This window comes from Oncorhynchus kisutch, linkage group LG9, assembly GCF_002021735.2.
Source record: "Oncorhynchus kisutch isolate 150728-3 linkage group LG9, Okis_V2, whole genome shotgun sequence".
Lineage (NCBI taxonomy): Eukaryota > Metazoa > Chordata > Actinopteri > Salmoniformes > Salmonidae > Oncorhynchus > Oncorhynchus kisutch.
Genome location: NC_034182.2, coordinates 33,195,421 through 33,216,257, shown reverse-complemented (window position 1 = coordinate 33,216,257; position 20,837 = coordinate 33,195,421). Strand labels below are relative to the sequence as shown.

The window sequence follows — 20,837 nt, the reverse complement described above, 5'->3', positions numbered from 1 at the left end:
TTCGACGGATATTCGCGCTTTCAAACCACTTGAACCACAGACTCCAAATAAGTGTCATGATGTTGGAAAAATTGCGCACAACATTGCACGTCTTATTTTCACGATTTGGACATTAATTCGCTTTCCAAAGCTAATAAATGTGGAATTGTGAGCAGCATTTTGTATTCCTAGTTGAATTAGTTAGGGAGCGTAAACAAAGTACAACCTTTTTTACATTCAAATTTCAATAGCTTCTTGGTCATGTGACCTACTGACTTCAAACAAGGTTCAGAATGTCCACTGACTACCCTTCTATATTGCACAACCTTTAGTTTGTTAATTTTCATCTCACACGATTTTACATGAATTTTTCAAAATGTAAAGTTTCAATAGCTCCTTGGTCGTGTCAACTAATGACTTCAAACTATGTTCCGAATGTCCACTCAGTGGGCCTACACATTGCACACCCTTTAGTTTGTCCATTTTCATTTCACATGGTGTTACATGAATTTCACTGGTCACCCCCAAAGCCAATTCCTACTTTGGCCGCCTTTCCTTCCAGTTCTCTGCTGCCAGTGACTGGAATGAATTGCAGAAATCACTGAAGCTGGAGACTCATATCTCCCTCACTATCTTTAAGCATCAGCAATCAGAGCAGAACAGAGCACCTGTACGTAGCCCATCTGTAAATAGCCCATCCAACTACCTCATCCCCATATTGTTATTTATTTATTTTATTTATATATATATATATTTTGCTCCTTTGCACCACAGTATCTCTACTTGCACATTCATCTTCTGCACATCTCACTCCAGTGTTTATTTGCGAAATTGTAATTATTTCGCCACTACGGCCTATTTATTGCCTTACCTCCTTAATCTTACTTCATTTGCACACACTGTATATAGACTTTTCTATTGTGTTATTGACTGTACGTTTGTTTATTCCATGTGTAACTCTGTGTTGTTGTTTGTGTCACACGGCTTTGCTTTATCTTGGCCAAGTCGCAGTTGTAAATGAGAACATGTTCTCAACTGGCTCACCTGATTGAATAAAGGTGAGATGAAAAAATACTGTATATGGGAATGTCTTATGTCCGTCCTACATGTAGTGTTGGTACATGGAATATTCCTCAACTGCATAGATCATAAATTGCTATTGCAAATAGAAGTATTTATGTTCAACTGACATTTTCAGATATTATTTTGACATATTATTTTGACAAACACACTTTGGGGCTTACAATTCATTCTCTATTGTCATAGAGTTGGTGGGCACCGTCACCTGTGATCTTTGTGATTTGACTTTCTTTAAACATGTACTGATGAAACTTTCAATTAGTATTTTTTTCTTAAAGTCTACAAACTATACATTTATTCACTCTGTGTTATGGTTGAATCCAAAATGCTACTTTTATTATTGTCCTGTAAATGGTTCAGTGCCTTACCTCTACTAATAAAGAGGTAATAAATTACTACTAGATTATAAGGAATATAAGGAAAACAGCATACAAATTTGACTTGTGTATTCATTTGCCTATAACTAATCAGAATTCCATTATGTTTACATAAAGAGAATACTTCAAAATGAGAAGATCCTTCCATGGAAAAGACGACTGGGTGGACATAAAGTGGAAAGGAGGGTAAATAACTCACACCATGCAGCAGGACACCTTCAGCTGGTGGGGTCTTTGTAATGCAGGTTTGATAGTTATATTTTCAATAATGAATGGTGTCTTGACATTGGCCTGTTGGGGGAGGTTTATGACCCCCATAAATACCTTTCCCTCTTCTCTCTCTACTTTATAGAGTTGACTCTTGGAAAGCCTTTGTTAACATAGAGTCTGGTAACATCAAAAGGTGGGAAATGGAACCATATTTCGGTAATCCAACCAGTTGAAAACATGCATTGGTACTTAATGAATATGATGTCAGATCAGTTGTTGTCTGAGACATTACTACTAATGATGGTATGACATAAATTGTATCTTGTAAAGTCTACACATTCTAGTTATCACATGGAATTGTTGTGCAGTTTAAATGTAATTTTAGCTTCTAAAATGAGAGAATTGGTTTGTCATAGAGTAAACTCTGCTCACTCAGAGGCCCCGCCCAAGTGAACAGACATCAGTTGTAAACTATGAAACGCCCTTCTCTTCACCACTATATAAACCCGTTGACGGAAATTCTATATTCTGTTCCAAGGACGTGAGGACTTGCGGTCCCTGCGTTAAAAGGGCAAGATCACCTACAGAACTAAGCTAACCTCAGTGTGAGCTCTGGTTGAACGACAAGAACCTAAAGAATTTAGAATCGAATTTCAATGTGAAGATGACGATCAACACGCCAAAAGGATGAATTTCGACTATACCAGCCAGAATATAGCATGAGCTTAAAGTATGGCAACTTGGTATGAACTTTGAACTCTTATTCACTAAAGAAGTGATACCTTCTAGCCGATTGAGTTAGCCGCAGCAACTGTAAACGTGGGCTAGGAAAGGACGGACAACGTATCCAGTCTAACACACAACAACGATACTATAATGTATCCAGTTTACCACCAGAGACATTCTTCAGAGGACAAGGAAGATCTCTGTTGAGCAACACGGCCTTCCATCTACGACCAACCTATTGAAGCCGCAGCTCAGAGTAAATATTCCTTGCATTTTTTTTTCTCCAAATGGGTAGTTATTTAGAATGCATAAGATTCTCTATTTACGATAGCATAGCTTCTCCCTTTGTTACTCAGTCTTCCCGCTCTTTCATTCAAAACCCAAAACCCTTTCTTTGTGTAACCAGCCGTCATAGCTGTTCCGTCCGCTAGGGACGTTTTTCTTTATGACATAATTTGTAATCAATGTATGATACATTCTCTGTATATGTAATTCTGTGTGCTTATTTAGTAAATAAATAATTAAACCAAATTCTGTATTGCTGATTCAACATGTTAGCCAGGGTTTGTGAAGATAACCAAGAATTTACAACTTTCAGATGAGACTGAATAAGGTGACGATTAATAATTGACTGCTACTGATGTAAAATACTACCAGGTCTTTAAGCGTTTATTCGGAAGATAACAGCTCTATAAACATTATTTTGTGGTGCCCCGACTTTCAAGTTATTTACATTTACATGATTAGTTTAATAAGGTAATATTAATTACAGAGAAATGATTTTATAGAATACCATGACATATCACTTAATCCGGCATAGCCAAAGACACGACAATGGTTAGCTATTATGTGACAATTAGGTCAAAAACTCTATTTTATTTTTTGGTGTAGATGGCCAAGGAAGTTGCACAGAACTTCCCCAACATCCCCTCCCAAATTGATGTGGAACCTTCAAAAACACATGGAGCAACTGCGAAAAGAAATGGCTGAGGATATACTAAAAATGTCTGGTATGTAATGACATTTAATTCAAAGTAAATGTAAATTCTTTATTTTTATGTGGTTGTGTGGGACAGCCATTATGTTCAGTTCATGCCTATGATTTCAGAGTTCAACAAAGCCAACAACAGCTTCATGTGTGCCACTGATAAAGAACCTGGATGTAGCCCAAAGACTGACTGGGTTAGTAACTTTATCATGTTTATAATCTTTTGAGAACAGTGACGGCATGTAAGACAATTTATGATATAACACAATGGATGGCTAATTCGTCATTTGTCATACTGCATTGATATTTGATATTATTTATAACGTATTACGCTTTGTTTTGTTTTGATTAAATGTTTTGCATGCCAACGGTGGTTCCATGTGCTGTGCCTAGGAAGGAAGACAAAAGAGTTCCACAGAGTAAAGAACACAAACTGGAAGTGCAGTCTTTGTTGTTGAAAATGTATGCTATACCCCATCCACACTGAAGAGGCTCTGACATGTACATCAACCAGGGATAAAGAGAAAGTTAACACTGTGAAATGTTTCATACTTATTTGAAGTTAAGTGTCTGTTGACATGTTGGAAAAGATTAAAGGTCTACAATTTCTGTTTAATTTGTCAATATTACATTTTTATTCATTGATTTACTGGCCACCATTACTGTGGTTACATGATCAGTATATGTATTGACCAGTAAACCCACTGCAGCCTACCTCACCATCTCACTCTCCATCCCTGCTTTGGACAATTAATAGCATGACTCTCGTACTTTGCCCTTTTCCTTTATGGTTGATATTAACGACGAAAGGAGATATTATGTGTCTCTCTCCTATTGTGTACCACTGTTAAATACTGTGGGGAAAAAAACAGGGGAAATAAGTACTTAGAACTACCAATTATTATAGATAAATATTAAAGAAAAGGGTAAACAGAACACTGGACTGAACCCCTTAATTGTCAAACTAATATTAATGTACAACAATATAGAAGATACATGACAAGAGGTTATGCAATATGGGTGTATATCCACTGCATGCTTCTGAGGTGTGTAATTGACATGACCAAGGAGCTACTGCAAATTTGAAACTAATTTGAAACTAATGTCAGCGGACATTAGGTCACATGACCAATGAGCTATTGAAATTTTACATTTTGAAAAATGTATGTAAAACCATGTGAGATGAAAATGGAGGTGGGGGTGACCAGTGAAATTCATGTAACACCATGTGAGATGAAAATGGACAAACTAAAGGGTGTGCAATGTGTGTGTCTGCCATCGGGTTAGCTACAACCTGTTTTGAAAGTGTCAGGAGTAATGGTTAAAAATCTATTGAAATTTGAAATGTTTGATTTGTCACGATGTTGATGGTCCCTAACTGCTGTTGGTGGATGTAAGGAAAACTACAGGCAAATATCCAACCTAAAACTGTCTTTACCTTGGTGCATATAAATGTGTCCATTGGGGGTCTGATTGTGTTTCTGATTGGCTTAATGCACCACCGCTAATGACCTGTGGAGCTTCTCAAAGTAATGTTTTCTTCAGCTCAAACAGCAAGCAAACAAAGTCTATTTTTACATCCATTGAAAATTACAACAGTTCCTCAATGCATTAAAAAAACTTTCCAGCTATCTCCCTTTCCATAACAACTCAGCGTGAAAGGGAAAAATGTCATGCCCTGATGACAGGAGCTCAAGCAGTAGAACGTTTGAGGTGAGGTTACTCAGCTCCGGTGAGCTCCTGCCAAAGTCAAGCACTGCTTCTTATCCCTTGTGCAAATAGCAATGTTTTTATTTTTTGGCTCTATGCAGGCTATTTCTACATATTTGGCAAAGGTTTATAATTTAAATTTAGATTTTTTTTTATTTTTTATTAAACACATTGCAATGATTTTGAGATATGAAGACGTTATTATAAATTAAATTAAACTGTTTAATGAAAATGTGCATATAAAAACCATAACTGGCACGCAGATTGGTAGAAATGGTAAAATAACTTGTCATTCCACATGAGAAAGTTGGCCGACTCCACGTGTAGCCTACCACCGGCAACTTCTGGAGAGTAAACATCAGAATCTGTGAAAGCCAGCATGAGAACAGTTAAGATTTTTTCTTATTTTTATCTATATCTCGTGGCGCACTCTCGATGCATTTGTCTTATTTCATCAAACCGTAAGCTTTAAGCATCAGTCAAGCTCAATGAATAAAGTTGATTTTATTCAAACACATAGGGTGTGTCTATATACGGAAAAATACAAGTTTAAAAATGTTCAATAAATTGGTCGAAAGAACTTTCGTTTCAATAAGATTTTTTTTTTGTCAGGGACAGCCATAGACTCATGTATATGTCCTTTCGCTTATCTTTATCCAACCATTTATTGACAGTTTATAGTGGTGATGGTCATGGTGCATACCAAGGTCACATTACATGTAGTTCTGTCCTTGAGCTGTTCTTGTCTAATGATGTTCTGTATTATATTTTGTGTTGGACCCCAGGAAGAGTAGCTGCTGCTTTTGCAAAATCTAATGGGGGATCCTAATAAAATACCAAATTTCATATGAGACAATTCAGTATATTACAAGTGTGGCTGCCAATACAGAAACATCTCTATATAATGTGATACTAATGCCTAGAGTTTCAATGCGTGAGCACACTCCCCTCCCCCTCGAGATAACTACCAATAGTATTGCAATATCTACAAGGGTGGGAGTTGATTATGTTTTAGTTACTTCAATGAAAAGTTCTAAAAGGTTGGTGATGAATTAACCGGGTCCCATAAGTGGACATATACCGGAGGTTTTTGGTACCATGTGTTTGGCATTAAGCCTCACACATCTAGGGTCCGTAGGCCTCACAGTCCACATCAAACAGACCCGCCGCGTTGACTTTTCCACATTTTGATACGTTACAGCCTTATTCTAAAAATGTATTTAAAAAAAAATGTTTACTCAATCTACACACACTACCCTATAATGACAAAGCAAAATAAAAAATGGAAATATCACATTTATGCAAGTATTCACACCCTTTACTAAGTACTTTGTTGAAGCACTTTTGGCAGCGATTACAGCCTTGAGTCTTCTTGGGTATGACAATACAAGCTTGGCACACCTGTAGTTTCTCCCATTCTTCTCTGCAGATCTTCTCAAGCTCTGTCAGGTTGGATCGGGAGCGTCGCTGCACAGCTATTTTCAGGTCTCTCCAGAGATGTTCGATCGGGTTCAAGTCCGGGCTCTCGCTGGGCCACTCAAGGACATTGAGACTTGTCCCAAAACCACTCCTGCGTTGTCTTGGCTGTGTACTTAGGGTCGTTGTATCTATACAGGTACAGGTACAAATGTATCTATATCCACAGTAAAACGAGTCCTATATCAACATAACCTGAAAGGCCGCTCAGCAAGGAAGAAGCCACTGCTTCAAAACCACCATAAAAAAGCCAGACTACGGTTTGCAACTGCACATGGGGACAAAGTTCGTACTTTTTGGAGAAATGTTCTCTGGTCCTATGAAACAAAAATAGAACTGTTTGGCCATAATGACCATCATTATGGAGGAAAAAGGGGAGGCTGGCAAGCCGAAGAACACCATCCCAACCGTGAAGCATGGGGGGTGGCAGCATCATGTTGTGGGGGTGCTTTGCTGCAGGAGGGACTGGTGCACTTCACAAAATAGATGGCATCATGAGGACGGAAAATGATATGGATATATTGAAGCAACATCTCAAGACATCAGTCAGGAAGTTAAAGCTTGGTTGCAAATGGGTCTTCCAAATGGACAATGACCACAAGCATACTTCCAAAGTTGTGGCAAAATGGCTTAAGGACAACAAAGTCAAGGTATTGGAGTAGCCATCACAAAGCCCTGACCTCAATCATATAGAAAATATGTGGGCAGAACTGAAAAAGCATGTGCAAGCAAGGAGGCCTACAAACCAGCTGTTACACCAGCTCTGTCAGGAGGAATGGGCCAAAATTCACCCAACTTATAGTGAGAAGGCAACCCAAAACGTTTGACCCAAGTTAAACAATCTAAAGGCATTGCTACCAAATACTAATTGGGTGTATGTAAACTTCTGACCCACTGGGAATTTGATGAAAGAAATAAAAGCTGAAATAAATAATTCTCTCTACTATTATTCTGACATTTCAAATTTTTAAAATAAAGTGGTGATCCTACCTGATTTAAGACAAGGAATCTTTACTAGGATTAAATGTCAGGAATTGTGAAAAACTGAGTTTAAATGTATTTGGCTAAGGTGTATGTAAACTTCCGACTTCAATTGTATATTGACAATGTACTTTGACATTGAGTCAATAGATCATAATAGCCAACTAACACAGCCGAGATAGATTGATTGCATTGTACATTGCCTTCAGAATGAGCCAACCCTTGAATTCTTCCACATTTTGTTGTGTTACAAGGTGGGATTACATTTTTTTTTTGTTATCAACTAAGTGGAATGAAATTTGTTTAAAAAAACAATTGAACAAATAAAACACTTTATATTTATATATATATATATTCCTTCAGGAAGTATTCATACACCTTCACTTATTCCACATTTTGCTAGAGCCTGAATTCAAAATGGATTAAATAGTTTTTTTCACCCATTTTTATTTTTATGAATTACAGATATATCTCATTAACAAAATTATTCACAACCTCTGAGTCAATACATGTTAGAATGACTTTGGCATCGATTACAGCTGTGAGTCTTTCTGAGTAAGTCTCTAAGAGCTTTGCACACCTGGATTGTACAATATTAGCACATTATTCATTTGAAAATTCTTCAAATTCTGTCAAGTTGGTTGTCGATCATTGTTAAATGGCAATTTTAGATTACTATAGATTGTTTAGCCAAATTAAATCAAAACTGGAACATTCAATGTCATCTTGGTAAGCAACGTTGGTGTATATTTAGCCTTGTGTTTGAGTATTGTGCTGATGAAAGGTGAATTTGTCTCCCTGTCTCTGTTGGAAAGCAGACTGAACCAGACAGCACAACCTGTGACACAGTGTGAAGGATTACCTGTCCCTTGCACTCTTGTCCTTTGCTATCCTCCCAACTTTTTTTTGCGTCGTCTCCTATTCTCGTCCTCTATGAAATGGGACAGACACAGATATGTGCACCAGTGTTTAGTACCTTTTGAGCAACCCTGTTCAACAAATTAGGTTATGCAAAAACAATTTAAAGCATTTTCTTCTTTGACATAAGTATTTGCCAAAAGTGTCTACTATCTAGAAGGGGGTCAACCTATGTTGCTGACTGGACCCTATGCTTAGCCGTTCCAACCTCTTCCTTCTTACAGTCGACTCCCAATCACGGCCTGATGTGATACAGCCTCTTCTCTGCTGTTATGTTTGTGTATCACGTTTATCACATTTCTTCCTGTTTCGATTCCGGCTTTAGACTATTCCCATCAGCGCGCATTATGTCAACTACTTTGGAGGTTGCCTTGTCTCTCAAACAGGAGGTGTCAGCAAGCCACAGGCCAGCTTATTCTGAAGGTTCTACCTCGCACTATAGCCGTTTTACTATAGCTGTCCATTACAATAGATACAAAGCTCTATTAATAGACAGCTATAGTAATTAACAACTACCTATAGGAAGGACATCAATGGATCTGAGTGGATACAATTTAATTTTCAACATTGAGCAACCATACAAAAGTAATCCACTGCCCCGCCATAACATGGCCAACCAATTAAATAAAAAAGACATTTCAAAAACTATTATGTCACATGCTTGCTGGGGGTCCAACATCCAGCAAAGATGTTGAATTGAATAACCAACTTCCAACACATATTCGTCCTTAACATCAGGTTCCTTCTTGATCGAGATGCAAAAACCTAGTTTTAACGAAAACACTAGTAAGAAAAAATATATATATATACTGTATATAATGCACACCAAGACAGTCAGCCTTTTATTCAGTAATTTGGTCAGAGAAAATACCTTACTAAAATGCATTTGTAAAACATACATCACATCCTGAAAACAAGCAAAACAAGGATAGACAAGAAATTCAAAACACATACCTTCTTGGCACACATCCAACTCTTCATTTATCTATTATCATTTTTTATTATCAAAATACATTTCATCTTAATCTTGACTAAGAAATTGTATTGAATAGATGGTATGTGGTGTGTGTGTGTGTGTAATTATGCCCCTCGCCACTCCAGTTCCCAGAACACCTTATCAACCAAAGTTTCATTTTCCATCTTGCTGAACCACTTGCGGAAATGGCTAATCAACTGTAACAAAAAAGTACAGACATAAAAATACAGAACAAAAACTTGTTTTGTATTCAACATGTAAGACAATATATTCCTTTTGATTTATTCTGTATGTGATGGAGGAAAACATCTGACACTGAACTTCTTTACGTATTTTTCTCTATATTCTCACTAACTACTGTTGCTCATTGCAGCTTTTTACAAAAATATTTTTCTTGCAATTATCCTGCTATGTGGTTGTTTTACCAATTCATTGTATGTGGCTCTGGATAGGAGCAGCTGCTAAAAATGACTACACTATACATGTCATGTGATTGGAGGATGTGGTGATGAACGTAATGTAATTGGAAGATGTGGGGATGAATGTACTGTGATTGGAGGATGTTGTGATGACCTCACATTTTGCAGGACCTCTGTCCGTGTGCCGCTATCCTCACAGATGGACGGTTCGCTGGAGGAACACGCCATAGTCATAGTTCGAACTCTCACCGTAGCACCTGGCAGAGAGAGGGGGGAAGAGAAAGGAAAGAGGGAGCGAGCGAGAGAGATCCATGTGAGTTAAGATGTAATGTAAGGGAGTGATGAAGAAAGGTCACCCACAACAAACATTGTCACCGATCATTATTAGATATGTAAGCAAGATATTTCAACAACATGTAAATATGTCTGATGTGGTGAGTAATTTACTCGTGGTCTGTGATGTTTGGACGGGCTGGCTTTCCTGGGCTCCCGCCTTCACTCGTACTTCGAAGGTGTAATTGGTCCCAGCATGCAACTCATGAAATGTATAGTTGGTTGCGTGTGTCTCGTACGTCTGCGTATCATTCCAGAATTCAGTTATGTATTTCACCAGGTACATTATTTGTACACCTTGGGATGCCCCGGGGGCTTTCCATGACAGGGTGACATGACTCTTATTGAAGAAATCGATTTGGGCTGATTGCGGTGGGAGAGGAACTAAGGGAAGGAGACAGGGAAGAACGATAGAGAGAGGAGTGACTTAAAAGTAGAAGGGAAAATCATTCATTTCAAAGTGCAAAACCTCTCAAAGGTCAAAAGCTTTTGAAATTCACATCAGCTTGTTGCCCTTTGACACTGTACTGTACATTGTAAGAATAATATTGACTAGATGTCAACAATAAAAAGTCTAAATGTCTTTCTTGTATTTTTATACTACTGCTATGTATCAATATTGATGGAATGTGTCCATCTATTCAAAGAGAGAAAGATCTACTAGTAACTCACGAGTGAAATCTGCAGTGGAAATTGGGTAACTCTTGAGATACCCATTCAGAGTGGTGACTGTCACTAAATATTCAGCTCCTGCCTTTAGGTTGGTGAATGAGAGTTGACTGTTAGTTGTATTCTCTGTTTCCACTTCCTTGTTAGAAGCGTTTAGCTTGAGCTGAACACTGAATGTCTCGTAGTTTCCCTGAGGAGGTGTCCAGTACACTATGATGATGTCCTCAGTAATGTTCAGCCGTAAGTTTGTAACTTCACCTGGAGCTATGGGGGAGAAAGGGAAAGAAGGATGAATGTGAGACAAGAGAAAGATATAAAAGTGACAAATTGAGAATAATAATGGTAGTGTGAAATGATTAGGCTATTGCTATAATAATATTCAGTTATTATACACCATTCACAAAAATACTATCCACCTTACCAATCAACCACCAAATAAATCCACTACCCAATCAACCACCCTCTCAATGAACTAATGCCTCATTATCGTGGTCTAGGATCAGCTTCGCCTCCCCAACCTTAACCATTAGTGGGGAAAATGCTAAACTGACCCCCGATCAGTGTCCCCAGGGGTAATTTCACCTTACACCATTATCATCTGTCCATACTCACTGGTGCGGCCAATCACTTTGCTGGGTTCTCCCTCAACCGATCTGTCGGGCACCAGTGCCACAACGCTCAGCCAGATCTTGTCACCTGGCGACTGATTCCCCACCGTCAGATTCGTGTATGTCAGTTCCAGCATGAATATGTCAACCGTTCTATACTCAAAATAAACAATGGCCTTGTGTCAGTCCTGTTCACATGCGTCCTTGTCATACACTGTAGTTCAGAGTCTGTTCTCTGTTCCATAAAGCAGGGTAATGGAGTGTGTTCTATACATTACATTTCTATGTGAATTCACATGCCATTTTTACATGCATGTTCTGACTGTTCCCATGATGCAACAGTTGGGTCTGTTTATTTATGAAAGAATTAGCAGTAGAAAGTCAAATGGCAAAGCTGGGACCCGAGAGTCTGAAAAACAGCTTCTGTCTCAAGGCCATCAGACTGTTAAACAGCCATAACTAAATCAGAGAGGCTGCTGCCTACATACAGACTTAAATCTTTAGCCACTTTAATAAATGGATCACTAGTCACTTTAATGTTTACATATCTTGCATTACTCATCTAATATATATATATATATATATATACACACACATACACACACACACACACACTGTATTTTATACCATCTATTGCATCTTGCCTATGCCGCTCTGTCATTGCTCATCAATTTATTTCTGTACTCAGCAAAAAATGAAAGATCCCTTTTTCCAAGACCCTGTCTTTCAAAGATAATTTGTAAAAATCCAAATAACTTCACAGATCTTCATTGTAAAGGGTTTAAACTCTGTTTCCCATGCTTGTTCAATGAATCATAAACAATTAATGAACTTCTTGATGCTACCCATCCCGTTAGCGGGATTATTTTCTGAATAGCATAGCGCCACAGTCAAATAATATTATTAAAAAATATTCTTATTCATGAAATCACAAGTGCAATATAGGCAAAACACAGCTTAGCCTTTTGTTAATCCACCTGTCGTCTCAGATTTTGAAATTATGCTTTACAGCAAAAGCAATCCAAGCGTTTGTGTAAGTTTATCGATAGCATGACATAACATTATGTACACCAAGCATTAAGTATCTAGGTCACGAAAATCAGAAAAGCAATCAAATTAATCGTTTACCTTTGATGATCTTCGGACTTTTTCAATCACGAGACTCCCAGTTACACAACAAATGTTCCTTTTGTTCCATAAAGATTATTTTTATACCCAAAATACCTCCGTTTGTTTGTCGCTTTATGTTCAGAAATCCAGAGGAAAGAGCGGTCACGACAACGCAGACGTATATTCCAAATAATATCCATAATGTCCACAGAAACATGTCAAACATTTTTTATAATCAATCCTCAGGTTGTTTTTAAAATATATATTCGATAATATATCAACCGGGTGTGTAGATTTTTCAATAACACCGGGAGAAACAATGGCCGCTTTACTCTGTAGCGCAAAACTCACTCTGAGAGCCCCCACCTATCCACTTACGCAATGTGATCTTTCACGCTCAGTTTTTTAAAATAAAAGCCTGAAACTATGTCTAGACTGTTGACACCTTAGAGAAGCCACAGAAAAAGGAATCTGGTTGATATCCCTTTAAATGGAGGATAGGCATGCATAGGAACAGAGAGGTTTCAAAATAAGAGACACTTCCTGATTGGATTTTCCTCAGGTTTTCGCCTGCAATATCAGTTCTGTTATACTCACAGACAATATTTTTTTACAGTTTTGGAAACTTTAGAGTGTTTTCTATCCTAATCTGACAATATATGCATATTCTAGTTTCTGGGGCTGAGAAATAGGCAGTTTAAAATGGGTACGCATTTTGGCCAAAAATGAAAATTCTGCCCCCTACACGCATGAATGAACATGCACCTGGGGAACGGTCGTTAAGACACTAACAGCTTACAGACGGTAGGCAATTAAGGTCACAGTTATGAAAACTTAGTACACTAAAGAGGCCTTTCTACTGACTCTGAAAAACACCAAAAGAAAGATGTCCAGGGTCCTTGCTTATCTGTGTGAATGTGCCTTAGGCATACTGCAAGGAGGCATGAGGACTGGAGATGTGGCCAGGGCAATACATTTCAATATCCGTACTGTGAGACGCCTAAGACAGAGCTACAGGGAGACAGGATGGACAGCTGACCGTCCTCGCAGTGGCAGACCACGTGTAACAACACCTGCACAGGATCGGTACATCCGAACATCACACCTGCGGGACAGGTACAGGATGGCAACAACAACTGCCAGAGTTACATCAAGAACGCACTATCCCTCCATCAGTGCTCAGACTGTCCGCAATAGGCTGAGAGAGGCTGGACTCAGGTCTTGTAGGCCGGTTGTTAGGCAGGTCCTCATCAGACATCACCGGCAACAACGTTGCCTATGGGCACAAACCCACCGTCACTGGACCAGACAGAACTGGCAAAATGTGCTCTTCACTGACAAGTTGCGGTTTTGTCTCACCAGGGGTGATGGGTCAGATTCGCATTTATCATCGAAGGAATGAGCGTTACACCGAGGCCTGTACTCTGGAGCGGGATTGATTTGGAGGTGGCGGGTCCATTATGGTCTGGGGCGATGTGTCACAGCATCATTGGACTGAGCTTGTTGTGCGCGTTAACGTGCTCAATGGACTGAGCTTGTTGCTGTGCGTTACAGGGAAGACTTCCTCCTCCCTCATGTGGTACCCTTCCTGCAGGCTCATCCTGACATGACACTCCAGTATGGCAATGCCATCAGCTATACTGCTCGTTCTGTGCATGATTTCCTGCATGACAGGAATGTCAGTGTACTGCCAAGGCCAGCGAAGAGCCCCGGATCTCAATCCCATTGAGCACGTCTGGGACCTGTTGGATTGGAGGATGAGGGCTAGGGCCATTCTCTCCAGAAATGTCCGGGAACTTGCAGGTGCCTTGGTGGAAGAGTGGGGTAACATCTCACAGCAAGAACTGGCAAATTTGTTACTTTTGATTTTGACCCCCCCTTCTTCAGGGACACATTATTCCATTTCTGTTAGTCACATTGTAGAAAAGGCCCATGGAGTTGGTGGAAGAATAATTTAATTCATGGCCACTTGCTCAGCTGGGCTAGGGGCGCTTTAATTACGTCAGGTGGAAATGTCCGACAGATCTCAACTCCATAAAAGGAGGAAACTGCCATGGCCTGATCTCGCTGCTTTCACTTCCATAACTCTGTTTAATCCAGAAGTTCTGTGCATCCATGAATCCACACTACCCAGTAAATATACCACTTTATGGTTAAAGGAATTCCTGCCTCAGTCTCACCCATTCCTCACCCACCCGTGACCACCTGTTCACCGTCAGTCATCCTACCTGTCCAGCTACTCAGATTCCACTAATCTTACACGTCTGTGGAACTTGTTTAGTTTATGTCTCAGTTGTTGAATCTTGTTATGTTCATACAAATATTTACATGTGAAGTTTGCTGAAAATAAAACGCAGTCGACGTTTCTTTTTTTGCTGTGTTTATGTACGTATTCTTATTCTATTCCTTTACTTAGAGTTGTGTGTATTAGGTAGTTGCTGTGGAATTTTTAGATGACATGTTATTTATTGCTGCACTGTCGGAACTAGAAGCACGAGAAGCAGTTTGCTACACTTGCAATAACATCTGCTAACCATGCGCATGTGACCAATCATTTTATTTGCCGTTTGTTTTTAGCTACGACTTGTTAACGTTCTATAGCGGCCAAAAATACTGGATACAGTTTCTATAGTCTCCTCATTCATTCATTTTATTTAGTTAGCCAGGATACTGCACCCAGTAACAATTGCCACTGTTTTCAAGGGAGTCCTGAGTTCCAGCCTACATACTTGATAATATGTCTATAGTAAACAACATGCTTGGTAACATTCTATAGTAGCCTACATATTTGTTAACGTTCTATAGTAGCTCACATACTTGGTAACTTTCTATAGGAGCCTACATACTTGGTAACGTTTCTATAGCAGCCTACATACTTGATAACATTTCTATAGTAACCTACATACTTGGTAACATTTCTATAGCAGCCTATATACTTGATAACGTTTCTATAGCAGCCAACATACTTGATAACATTTCTATAGCAGCCTACATACTTGATGTTTCTATAGCAGCCTACATACCCGTTGTTTCCTTCTCTCCAGGCGTGCGCTCTGTACCCAGAGGTGTTACCTGTCGGCTGTTCCCATTGGAATTGGACACTGTCATTAGTAAGAGCAGACGGCTTTAAGTTTGACACCATTCCTGGTTCTGAAGGGGAAAGGAGAGATCAGTGTGTGAGCTGCACTGAACATTTTTATTTTATTTAACTAGGCAAGTCAGTTAAGAACAAATTCTTAACTGCAAATATAAATGTATAAAACTGACCTTTTCAAATCAAATTACATTAACTTTCTCAATGGAATGAAATTAAAATGGAATTTGAAACAGAATGTCTTATTATTTACAGTTTCCCCTATGGAAACGTTCCTCTAGGAAAACAAGTTAAACATTTGCATAGGAAAAACAACAACGGTGCTCTGACTCACTGGTGTAGGAGGGGATATCCATCCGATCTCCCTCGATGGACTTGTCCTCCACCTCGGCATTGACCTCAAACGTGTAGAACCCTCCTGGTATCAGGCCTTTGACCAGGGCGCTCTCTATGCGTGTGGTCATTTTCAGGTCGGGTTCACCCCTCACCTGAATGTTGTACAAGTCACTGTTGCCCTCAGGAGCGAACCAGGTCAGGAAGATGCTTGTTTCTGAGACATTGGCGACATTGAGTTTTTGGATCACGCCAGGCTCTGAGAGAGAATTCATGATCAGTAGTTAGCATAATCGTCATCATTGATATCGATGTATTCATATTGTTACAGTAATATCATAATAAATATCTACCGGTACACAAATATATCTGTCTAGGATCTCTACAACTACTAGTATTAGAAGTAGTGGAACAGTAGCAACAACAGCAGCTGTAGTGGCCCTATTCAACATGAACATTTGCTACTAGTGGTATTCCCCATATTCACTGGTGTAGAAGGAGACGTTCTGTGGGTTGAGGTCTCTTCCACACTTAATGGGGAACACCTGGACTCTGTACTGGGTTCCGGCGGTGAGGTTGGAAAGGTCATAGGTCTGGTTCAGACTGCTGTGGTTTAGGGTCAGGTTGTAGTCAGTGGACTTGACCTCCATCCTGTATCCGCTGATGTCACCAGGCCCACGGGTCCAGCTCAGAGTCGCGCTGTGTAGTGTCTTGTTGCTCATGGTGGCATTACCGTAGAAACGGTCTACATACACAGGTGAGGTGCGGTTGTTGATTGGGGTGGGTTGGGGTGAGGGGGAAAGAGAAAGAGGGGGGTTGCAAGTCAAAGAAAACACATCAATATGTTTATCAGTAAGTTATGCACCCCAAACATCAACATCTCAGTCCACTTCAAGGGAACATCACAGTAAATTAGAAACATTTGTATTTTTTTTAAAACCATCCCCCTACCTTCATAGCAGATATAAGGAAGAAGCTCTGAGCAGATTTTATCGAACCAAAGTCCAAAACTGAGCATGGCTATGCAAGGCTCCTCAATGTACACGTCTGTCTCAGTTTCATTCGTCCCATTGTTCCCACTAGTCATATTGGTGCCATTGATGCCACCAGTAACTCCAGTAAAGAACGTTGATCCCGTCATGACAGACGTCATCTTTGTCACGGCTGGTGTCTTCGTTGACGATGCAGTCATGTTTACCTTTTCTGTGAAGTCAGTACCATGGTAGCTACTATTAACAGTAGTTACCGGGGGAACACTGGTAGAGTTGCTGTTATTGGTGCAGCAACACCCACAGTAATTGGGGAGGATGGAATAGTAGTTGTTAAAGATGTTCACAGGATTCTTGGGCTTGGAGAGTATGGGGCGACCGGGGTACCAGTTCTGGAAGGCGAGGGGGTTTCCGTTGGACCAGCGGGACCAGGGGAAGGAGACGTTGTTCATGGTTTTGCGGAGGCCGATCCAGTATGAAGAGGTCAGGTTCTGGGCAAGTTGCTGGATGTTTTCAGGGGTCAGGCTCACCATCTCCTTGTAGCACACCTAATAGGACAAGGATCATATCAGGTATATTGGGTCAGTACTGGTCCTAGAGGGCCACAATGTGTGCCAGCTTCTGTTCCAGTCCAGCAATAATATTTGATAACATCATCATCTAATCATTGTCCTCGATCGAGTCCCTGGTTTAACCAGGCGTTTTAAAGCTAGGTTGTGGTTGACAAAAGCCTGCACACATTGGACACTGCTGTTTTACATTGCGTACAAGAAGTCTGTGTGTCCAGGAAAAGTGTCCCATGGGGACAATAAAGATGTTTCCATATTTTAGTGTTCTACCTGGCAGTGGAGCCTGGCCTGTTCCCAAGTGGAGGAGTTGGACTGGAAGAAGTACTGTCTCTCAGCTACACAACACACCACCAACACAGCTGGGAGGAGGGAACGAGGAAGACATCTGAATATGATTTTGAGTTAACATTCATATACAGCTTAGAGTCATTTTCAGTATGATAATCAATGATCCTATTCAGCAAACTTTATAATGCAAGGCTAAAAGTCATGTTAAAATTTGACTGATTGATTTTTAGCACCTGTGTATCATTCAGGGCCATACTCATAATGCATATCAGAATATAAGTGCTGATATCGGATTAATTTAGCCTTTTAGATCATATTGATTATAATTACATGGACACGGGGGACCTGATCCTAGATCAGGGGCCATATCAAGTGTCTCAGTGTAGGAGTGCTGATCTAGGATCAGGTTCCCCCTGCCCATGTAATCGTGTTCATTGTGATCTAGAAGGCAAAACTGTTCCAAAATCAGCACTATTGATTCAAAAGGTAAGTAAACTGACACCACTGTTATTCCATGTCTACAACTGGGTGCCATTAGATTTGTTTGATGGGATGTCTTTGCATGAGTTTGCATATGAGGGAATGCTAGTCCAGGAAGTTTGGGATATATTTTTTCCAAACAGAATATCCATTGTAAATGTCACTTGAACATTTTTTATTAAAAAGAATGAAACAATTCTCACTCTTGCGCCTTTCTTTCTGGTTTAATAACCTGCCAAATACAATATCTGCTTTCCATGTTAGTTTTGCTTCCCTTGTTGGTAGAACTTACTTAAGGATTGTTTGTTTTTTAGACCCTAAAAAGGTTCACCTTTCTGTAGACCTTTAATCAACAACATGAAAAACAATACATTTGTGAAACGCAAGACTTGAGCTCACCCCATAATATCAGGTGTTGAATCCTGCCCATCCTTCGACTGGAACGATTCAGACTTCTTTGTTCTGGTTACCGTTTTAGATATTCACACGGGAATACATTTAAATCAGACAAACAGCTGTTGAAATCCACTAAATGTATCCAAGATGAACTGAAGAGGTTAATCAATATCCCAAAACTTACCAAAAGGAGTGAGAACAAACCAACTGCGGACGCAGCATCTGATCTTAACACCTGTGCAGGCAACGTCTCGCTCTCATTTGAATATGGACACACGGACTGCATTCAGAATGAGGGGATGGAGAGAGAAGACTCACAGGGAGTGTCATTGGAGTATTCAGAGTATTATTGGAAAACAAATTGACGTGAACAAGTTGAGTCCCCCTAACATGTCAAATTATATTTGATTCCTAGAGCATTTAATATCCCATGCTTATTTGTATGACTTATTCAAAATTGTCCATGAATGGCTGCAAAAACACATAGCCTCATATAATTAATTTACAAAGACAAGTTGTCACATCAGATTTCAAATATGTGATAACACTGGCAACATTGGGAAGTGGAACTATAAAATAAGTGTGGGGAATAACAGTAGTGTTCTTGATGACAAGCACAGGAATGACCCTATATTGTTGCTCATTGTTAAGAATGACAATTGTTCCACTGATCAGACTAAATATAGCAAATATCCCGAAGACAAGATGACAAATCTGCCCCTACACACTAAACTAAATTATGTTTCTATTTATTGTCCACCCATAAAATGGACACTTTTGGGTTCATAATCTGTTTGACGAAATTATTTTTCATAGTTCCAAATCAGGTCACTGTACCAAACGTCCCTGCTAAAACATACTCTGGGTCTGTCACAGCCTAAATGCCAATCACCAAAAACACTTTTGCAAGTGTGGATTAAATATGCTGTCAAAAGGCTGCATTCTGCAATAGGGGCGGGAGTAACAGCAACCTAATTTTGTTGACAACATTGTACATAAGTTTTTTTTTGTTTGTTTTAAACTCAGCGATAAAGGTTCTATCAATCCCCTTGATCGGATGCATAACTTCACCAATAATATGCTTCAATGTTCCGCATTTCAGCGTTGTAGCAAAACAGGGTAGATTTTCGCTCGTGATGTTCAATTGCAGTCGCAGATGCTCCGATTTCAAAACGATTTGGAGCACAGTTGAAAAGTTAATGCACTGACTATAAATGGCCTAATTAGAAGAATAAAATCAGTACTTTTCAATGCGCGTTAGATAAGGTGTGCCGTGATTAGTGTTTCACAGCCTGAGAGTTGGCAAAAATGTAAAACAGAAACATATACCTATTTTTGATATCCTGTCCACTTTTTCCCCCCGCAGTCTGTAGGCTACAGCGCATTTTCCATATTTGCGGGTTTGGGTCCAGTGCTGGCTTCAGATTTTCACTTTATCGCATAGTGAGTCGGGTGGTTGCGGATGGATCTTTAGCTACTGCAGGTGGGTGCGGGTGAACAAACAGCTCACCCGCGAATTACTAGTGCTCAGCCCATTTCTGTACTCATTGTACACCCATGACTCCAACACCATTTAAGTTTGCTGACGATACGATAGTGGTGGGCCTTACCGCAGACGTAACAGCCTACAGGGAGGTGGTCAAGAGTCCTGGCAGAGAGGTGCGAGGAAAACAGCCTCGGTCTCAATGACAGTAAAACCAAGGAGTTGATGGGGTGAAGGGGCGACGGGCTGCAGTGGAGAGGTTCAAAGGCTTCAAGTTCCTTGGTGTGCACGTCACAGATGACCTCGGGTTCAAGAAATCCAACAGAATACAATTTAACGTTATTCCACTGCGTGACCAAGACACTACCCACTTTATATTTGTAAATACTAATAGTCCATTATTACCATGAATACTACCTCTTACTTCTATGACTTATTTATAACTTGACTGTTTTTGTCGTCATTAACTGATAATGTCCTGAACTGCTGAGGGAGCTCCCACAAGCATTTCACAGCACCTTTATACCTGCAGTAATCTGTATGTGACGTATAAAATGTGATTTGGAGCCAAAACCACTAATAGAGTTCTTGCCACAGGAGGCTGCTGAGGGGAGGATGGCTCATAATAAAAGCTGGAATAGAGGG

General features: G+C 39.8%; 1 protein-coding gene across 3 annotated transcripts; it reads right to left on the bottom strand.

Moving 5' to 3' along the window:
• Nucleotides 1-9,259: 9,259 nt before the first annotated feature.
• On the bottom strand, nucleotides 9,260-20,736 carry LOC109897085 (receptor-type tyrosine-protein phosphatase eta). Of its 3 annotated transcripts, none has more exons than XM_031832457.1 (14): nucleotides 20,598-20,736; nucleotides 20,039-20,494; nucleotides 18,894-18,989; nucleotides 18,713-18,775; nucleotides 17,816-17,904; nucleotides 16,939-17,524; nucleotides 16,475-16,732; nucleotides 15,989-16,246; nucleotides 15,584-15,710; nucleotides 11,455-11,603; nucleotides 10,846-11,106; nucleotides 10,288-10,557; nucleotides 10,000-10,097; nucleotides 9,260-9,618 (listed from the first exon to the last, which is right to left on the bottom strand). In XM_031832457.1, the coding sequence occupies exons 4-14, from the start codon at nucleotides 18,741-18,743 to the stop codon at nucleotides 9,526-9,528; spliced, it is 2,220 nt and encodes a 739-aa protein (XP_031688317.1). In that variant the 5' UTR covers nucleotides 18,744-18,775; nucleotides 18,894-18,989; nucleotides 20,039-20,494; nucleotides 20,598-20,736; the 3' UTR covers nucleotides 9,260-9,525. The 3 variants fall into 3 exon arrangements, with proteins under 3 accessions (XP_031688317.1, XP_031688318.1, XP_020347203.1); XM_031832458.1 differs by having other exon boundaries at nucleotides 20,320-20,494; XM_020491614.2 differs by having other exon boundaries at nucleotides 20,039-20,736.
• Nucleotides 20,737-20,837: the final 101 nt, after the last annotated feature.

What these genes read in the sequence shown, in the direction of transcription:
- LOC109897085 (XM_020491614.2), bottom strand. Translation starts at nt 18,743, where the DNA reads ATGGGCAGGATTCAACACCTGATATTATGGG. An exon ending in CCAAACATCACAGACCACGA is followed by an intron (nt 10,098 to 10,287) that starts GTAAATTACTCA and finishes TCTCTCTGCCAG; the next exon opens with GTGCTACGGTGAGAGTTCGA. An exon ending in GGACAGAGGTCCTGCAAAAT is followed by an intron (nt 9,619 to 9,999) that starts GTGAGGTCATCA and finishes TTTTTGTTACAG; the next exon opens with TTGATTAGCCATTTCCGCAA.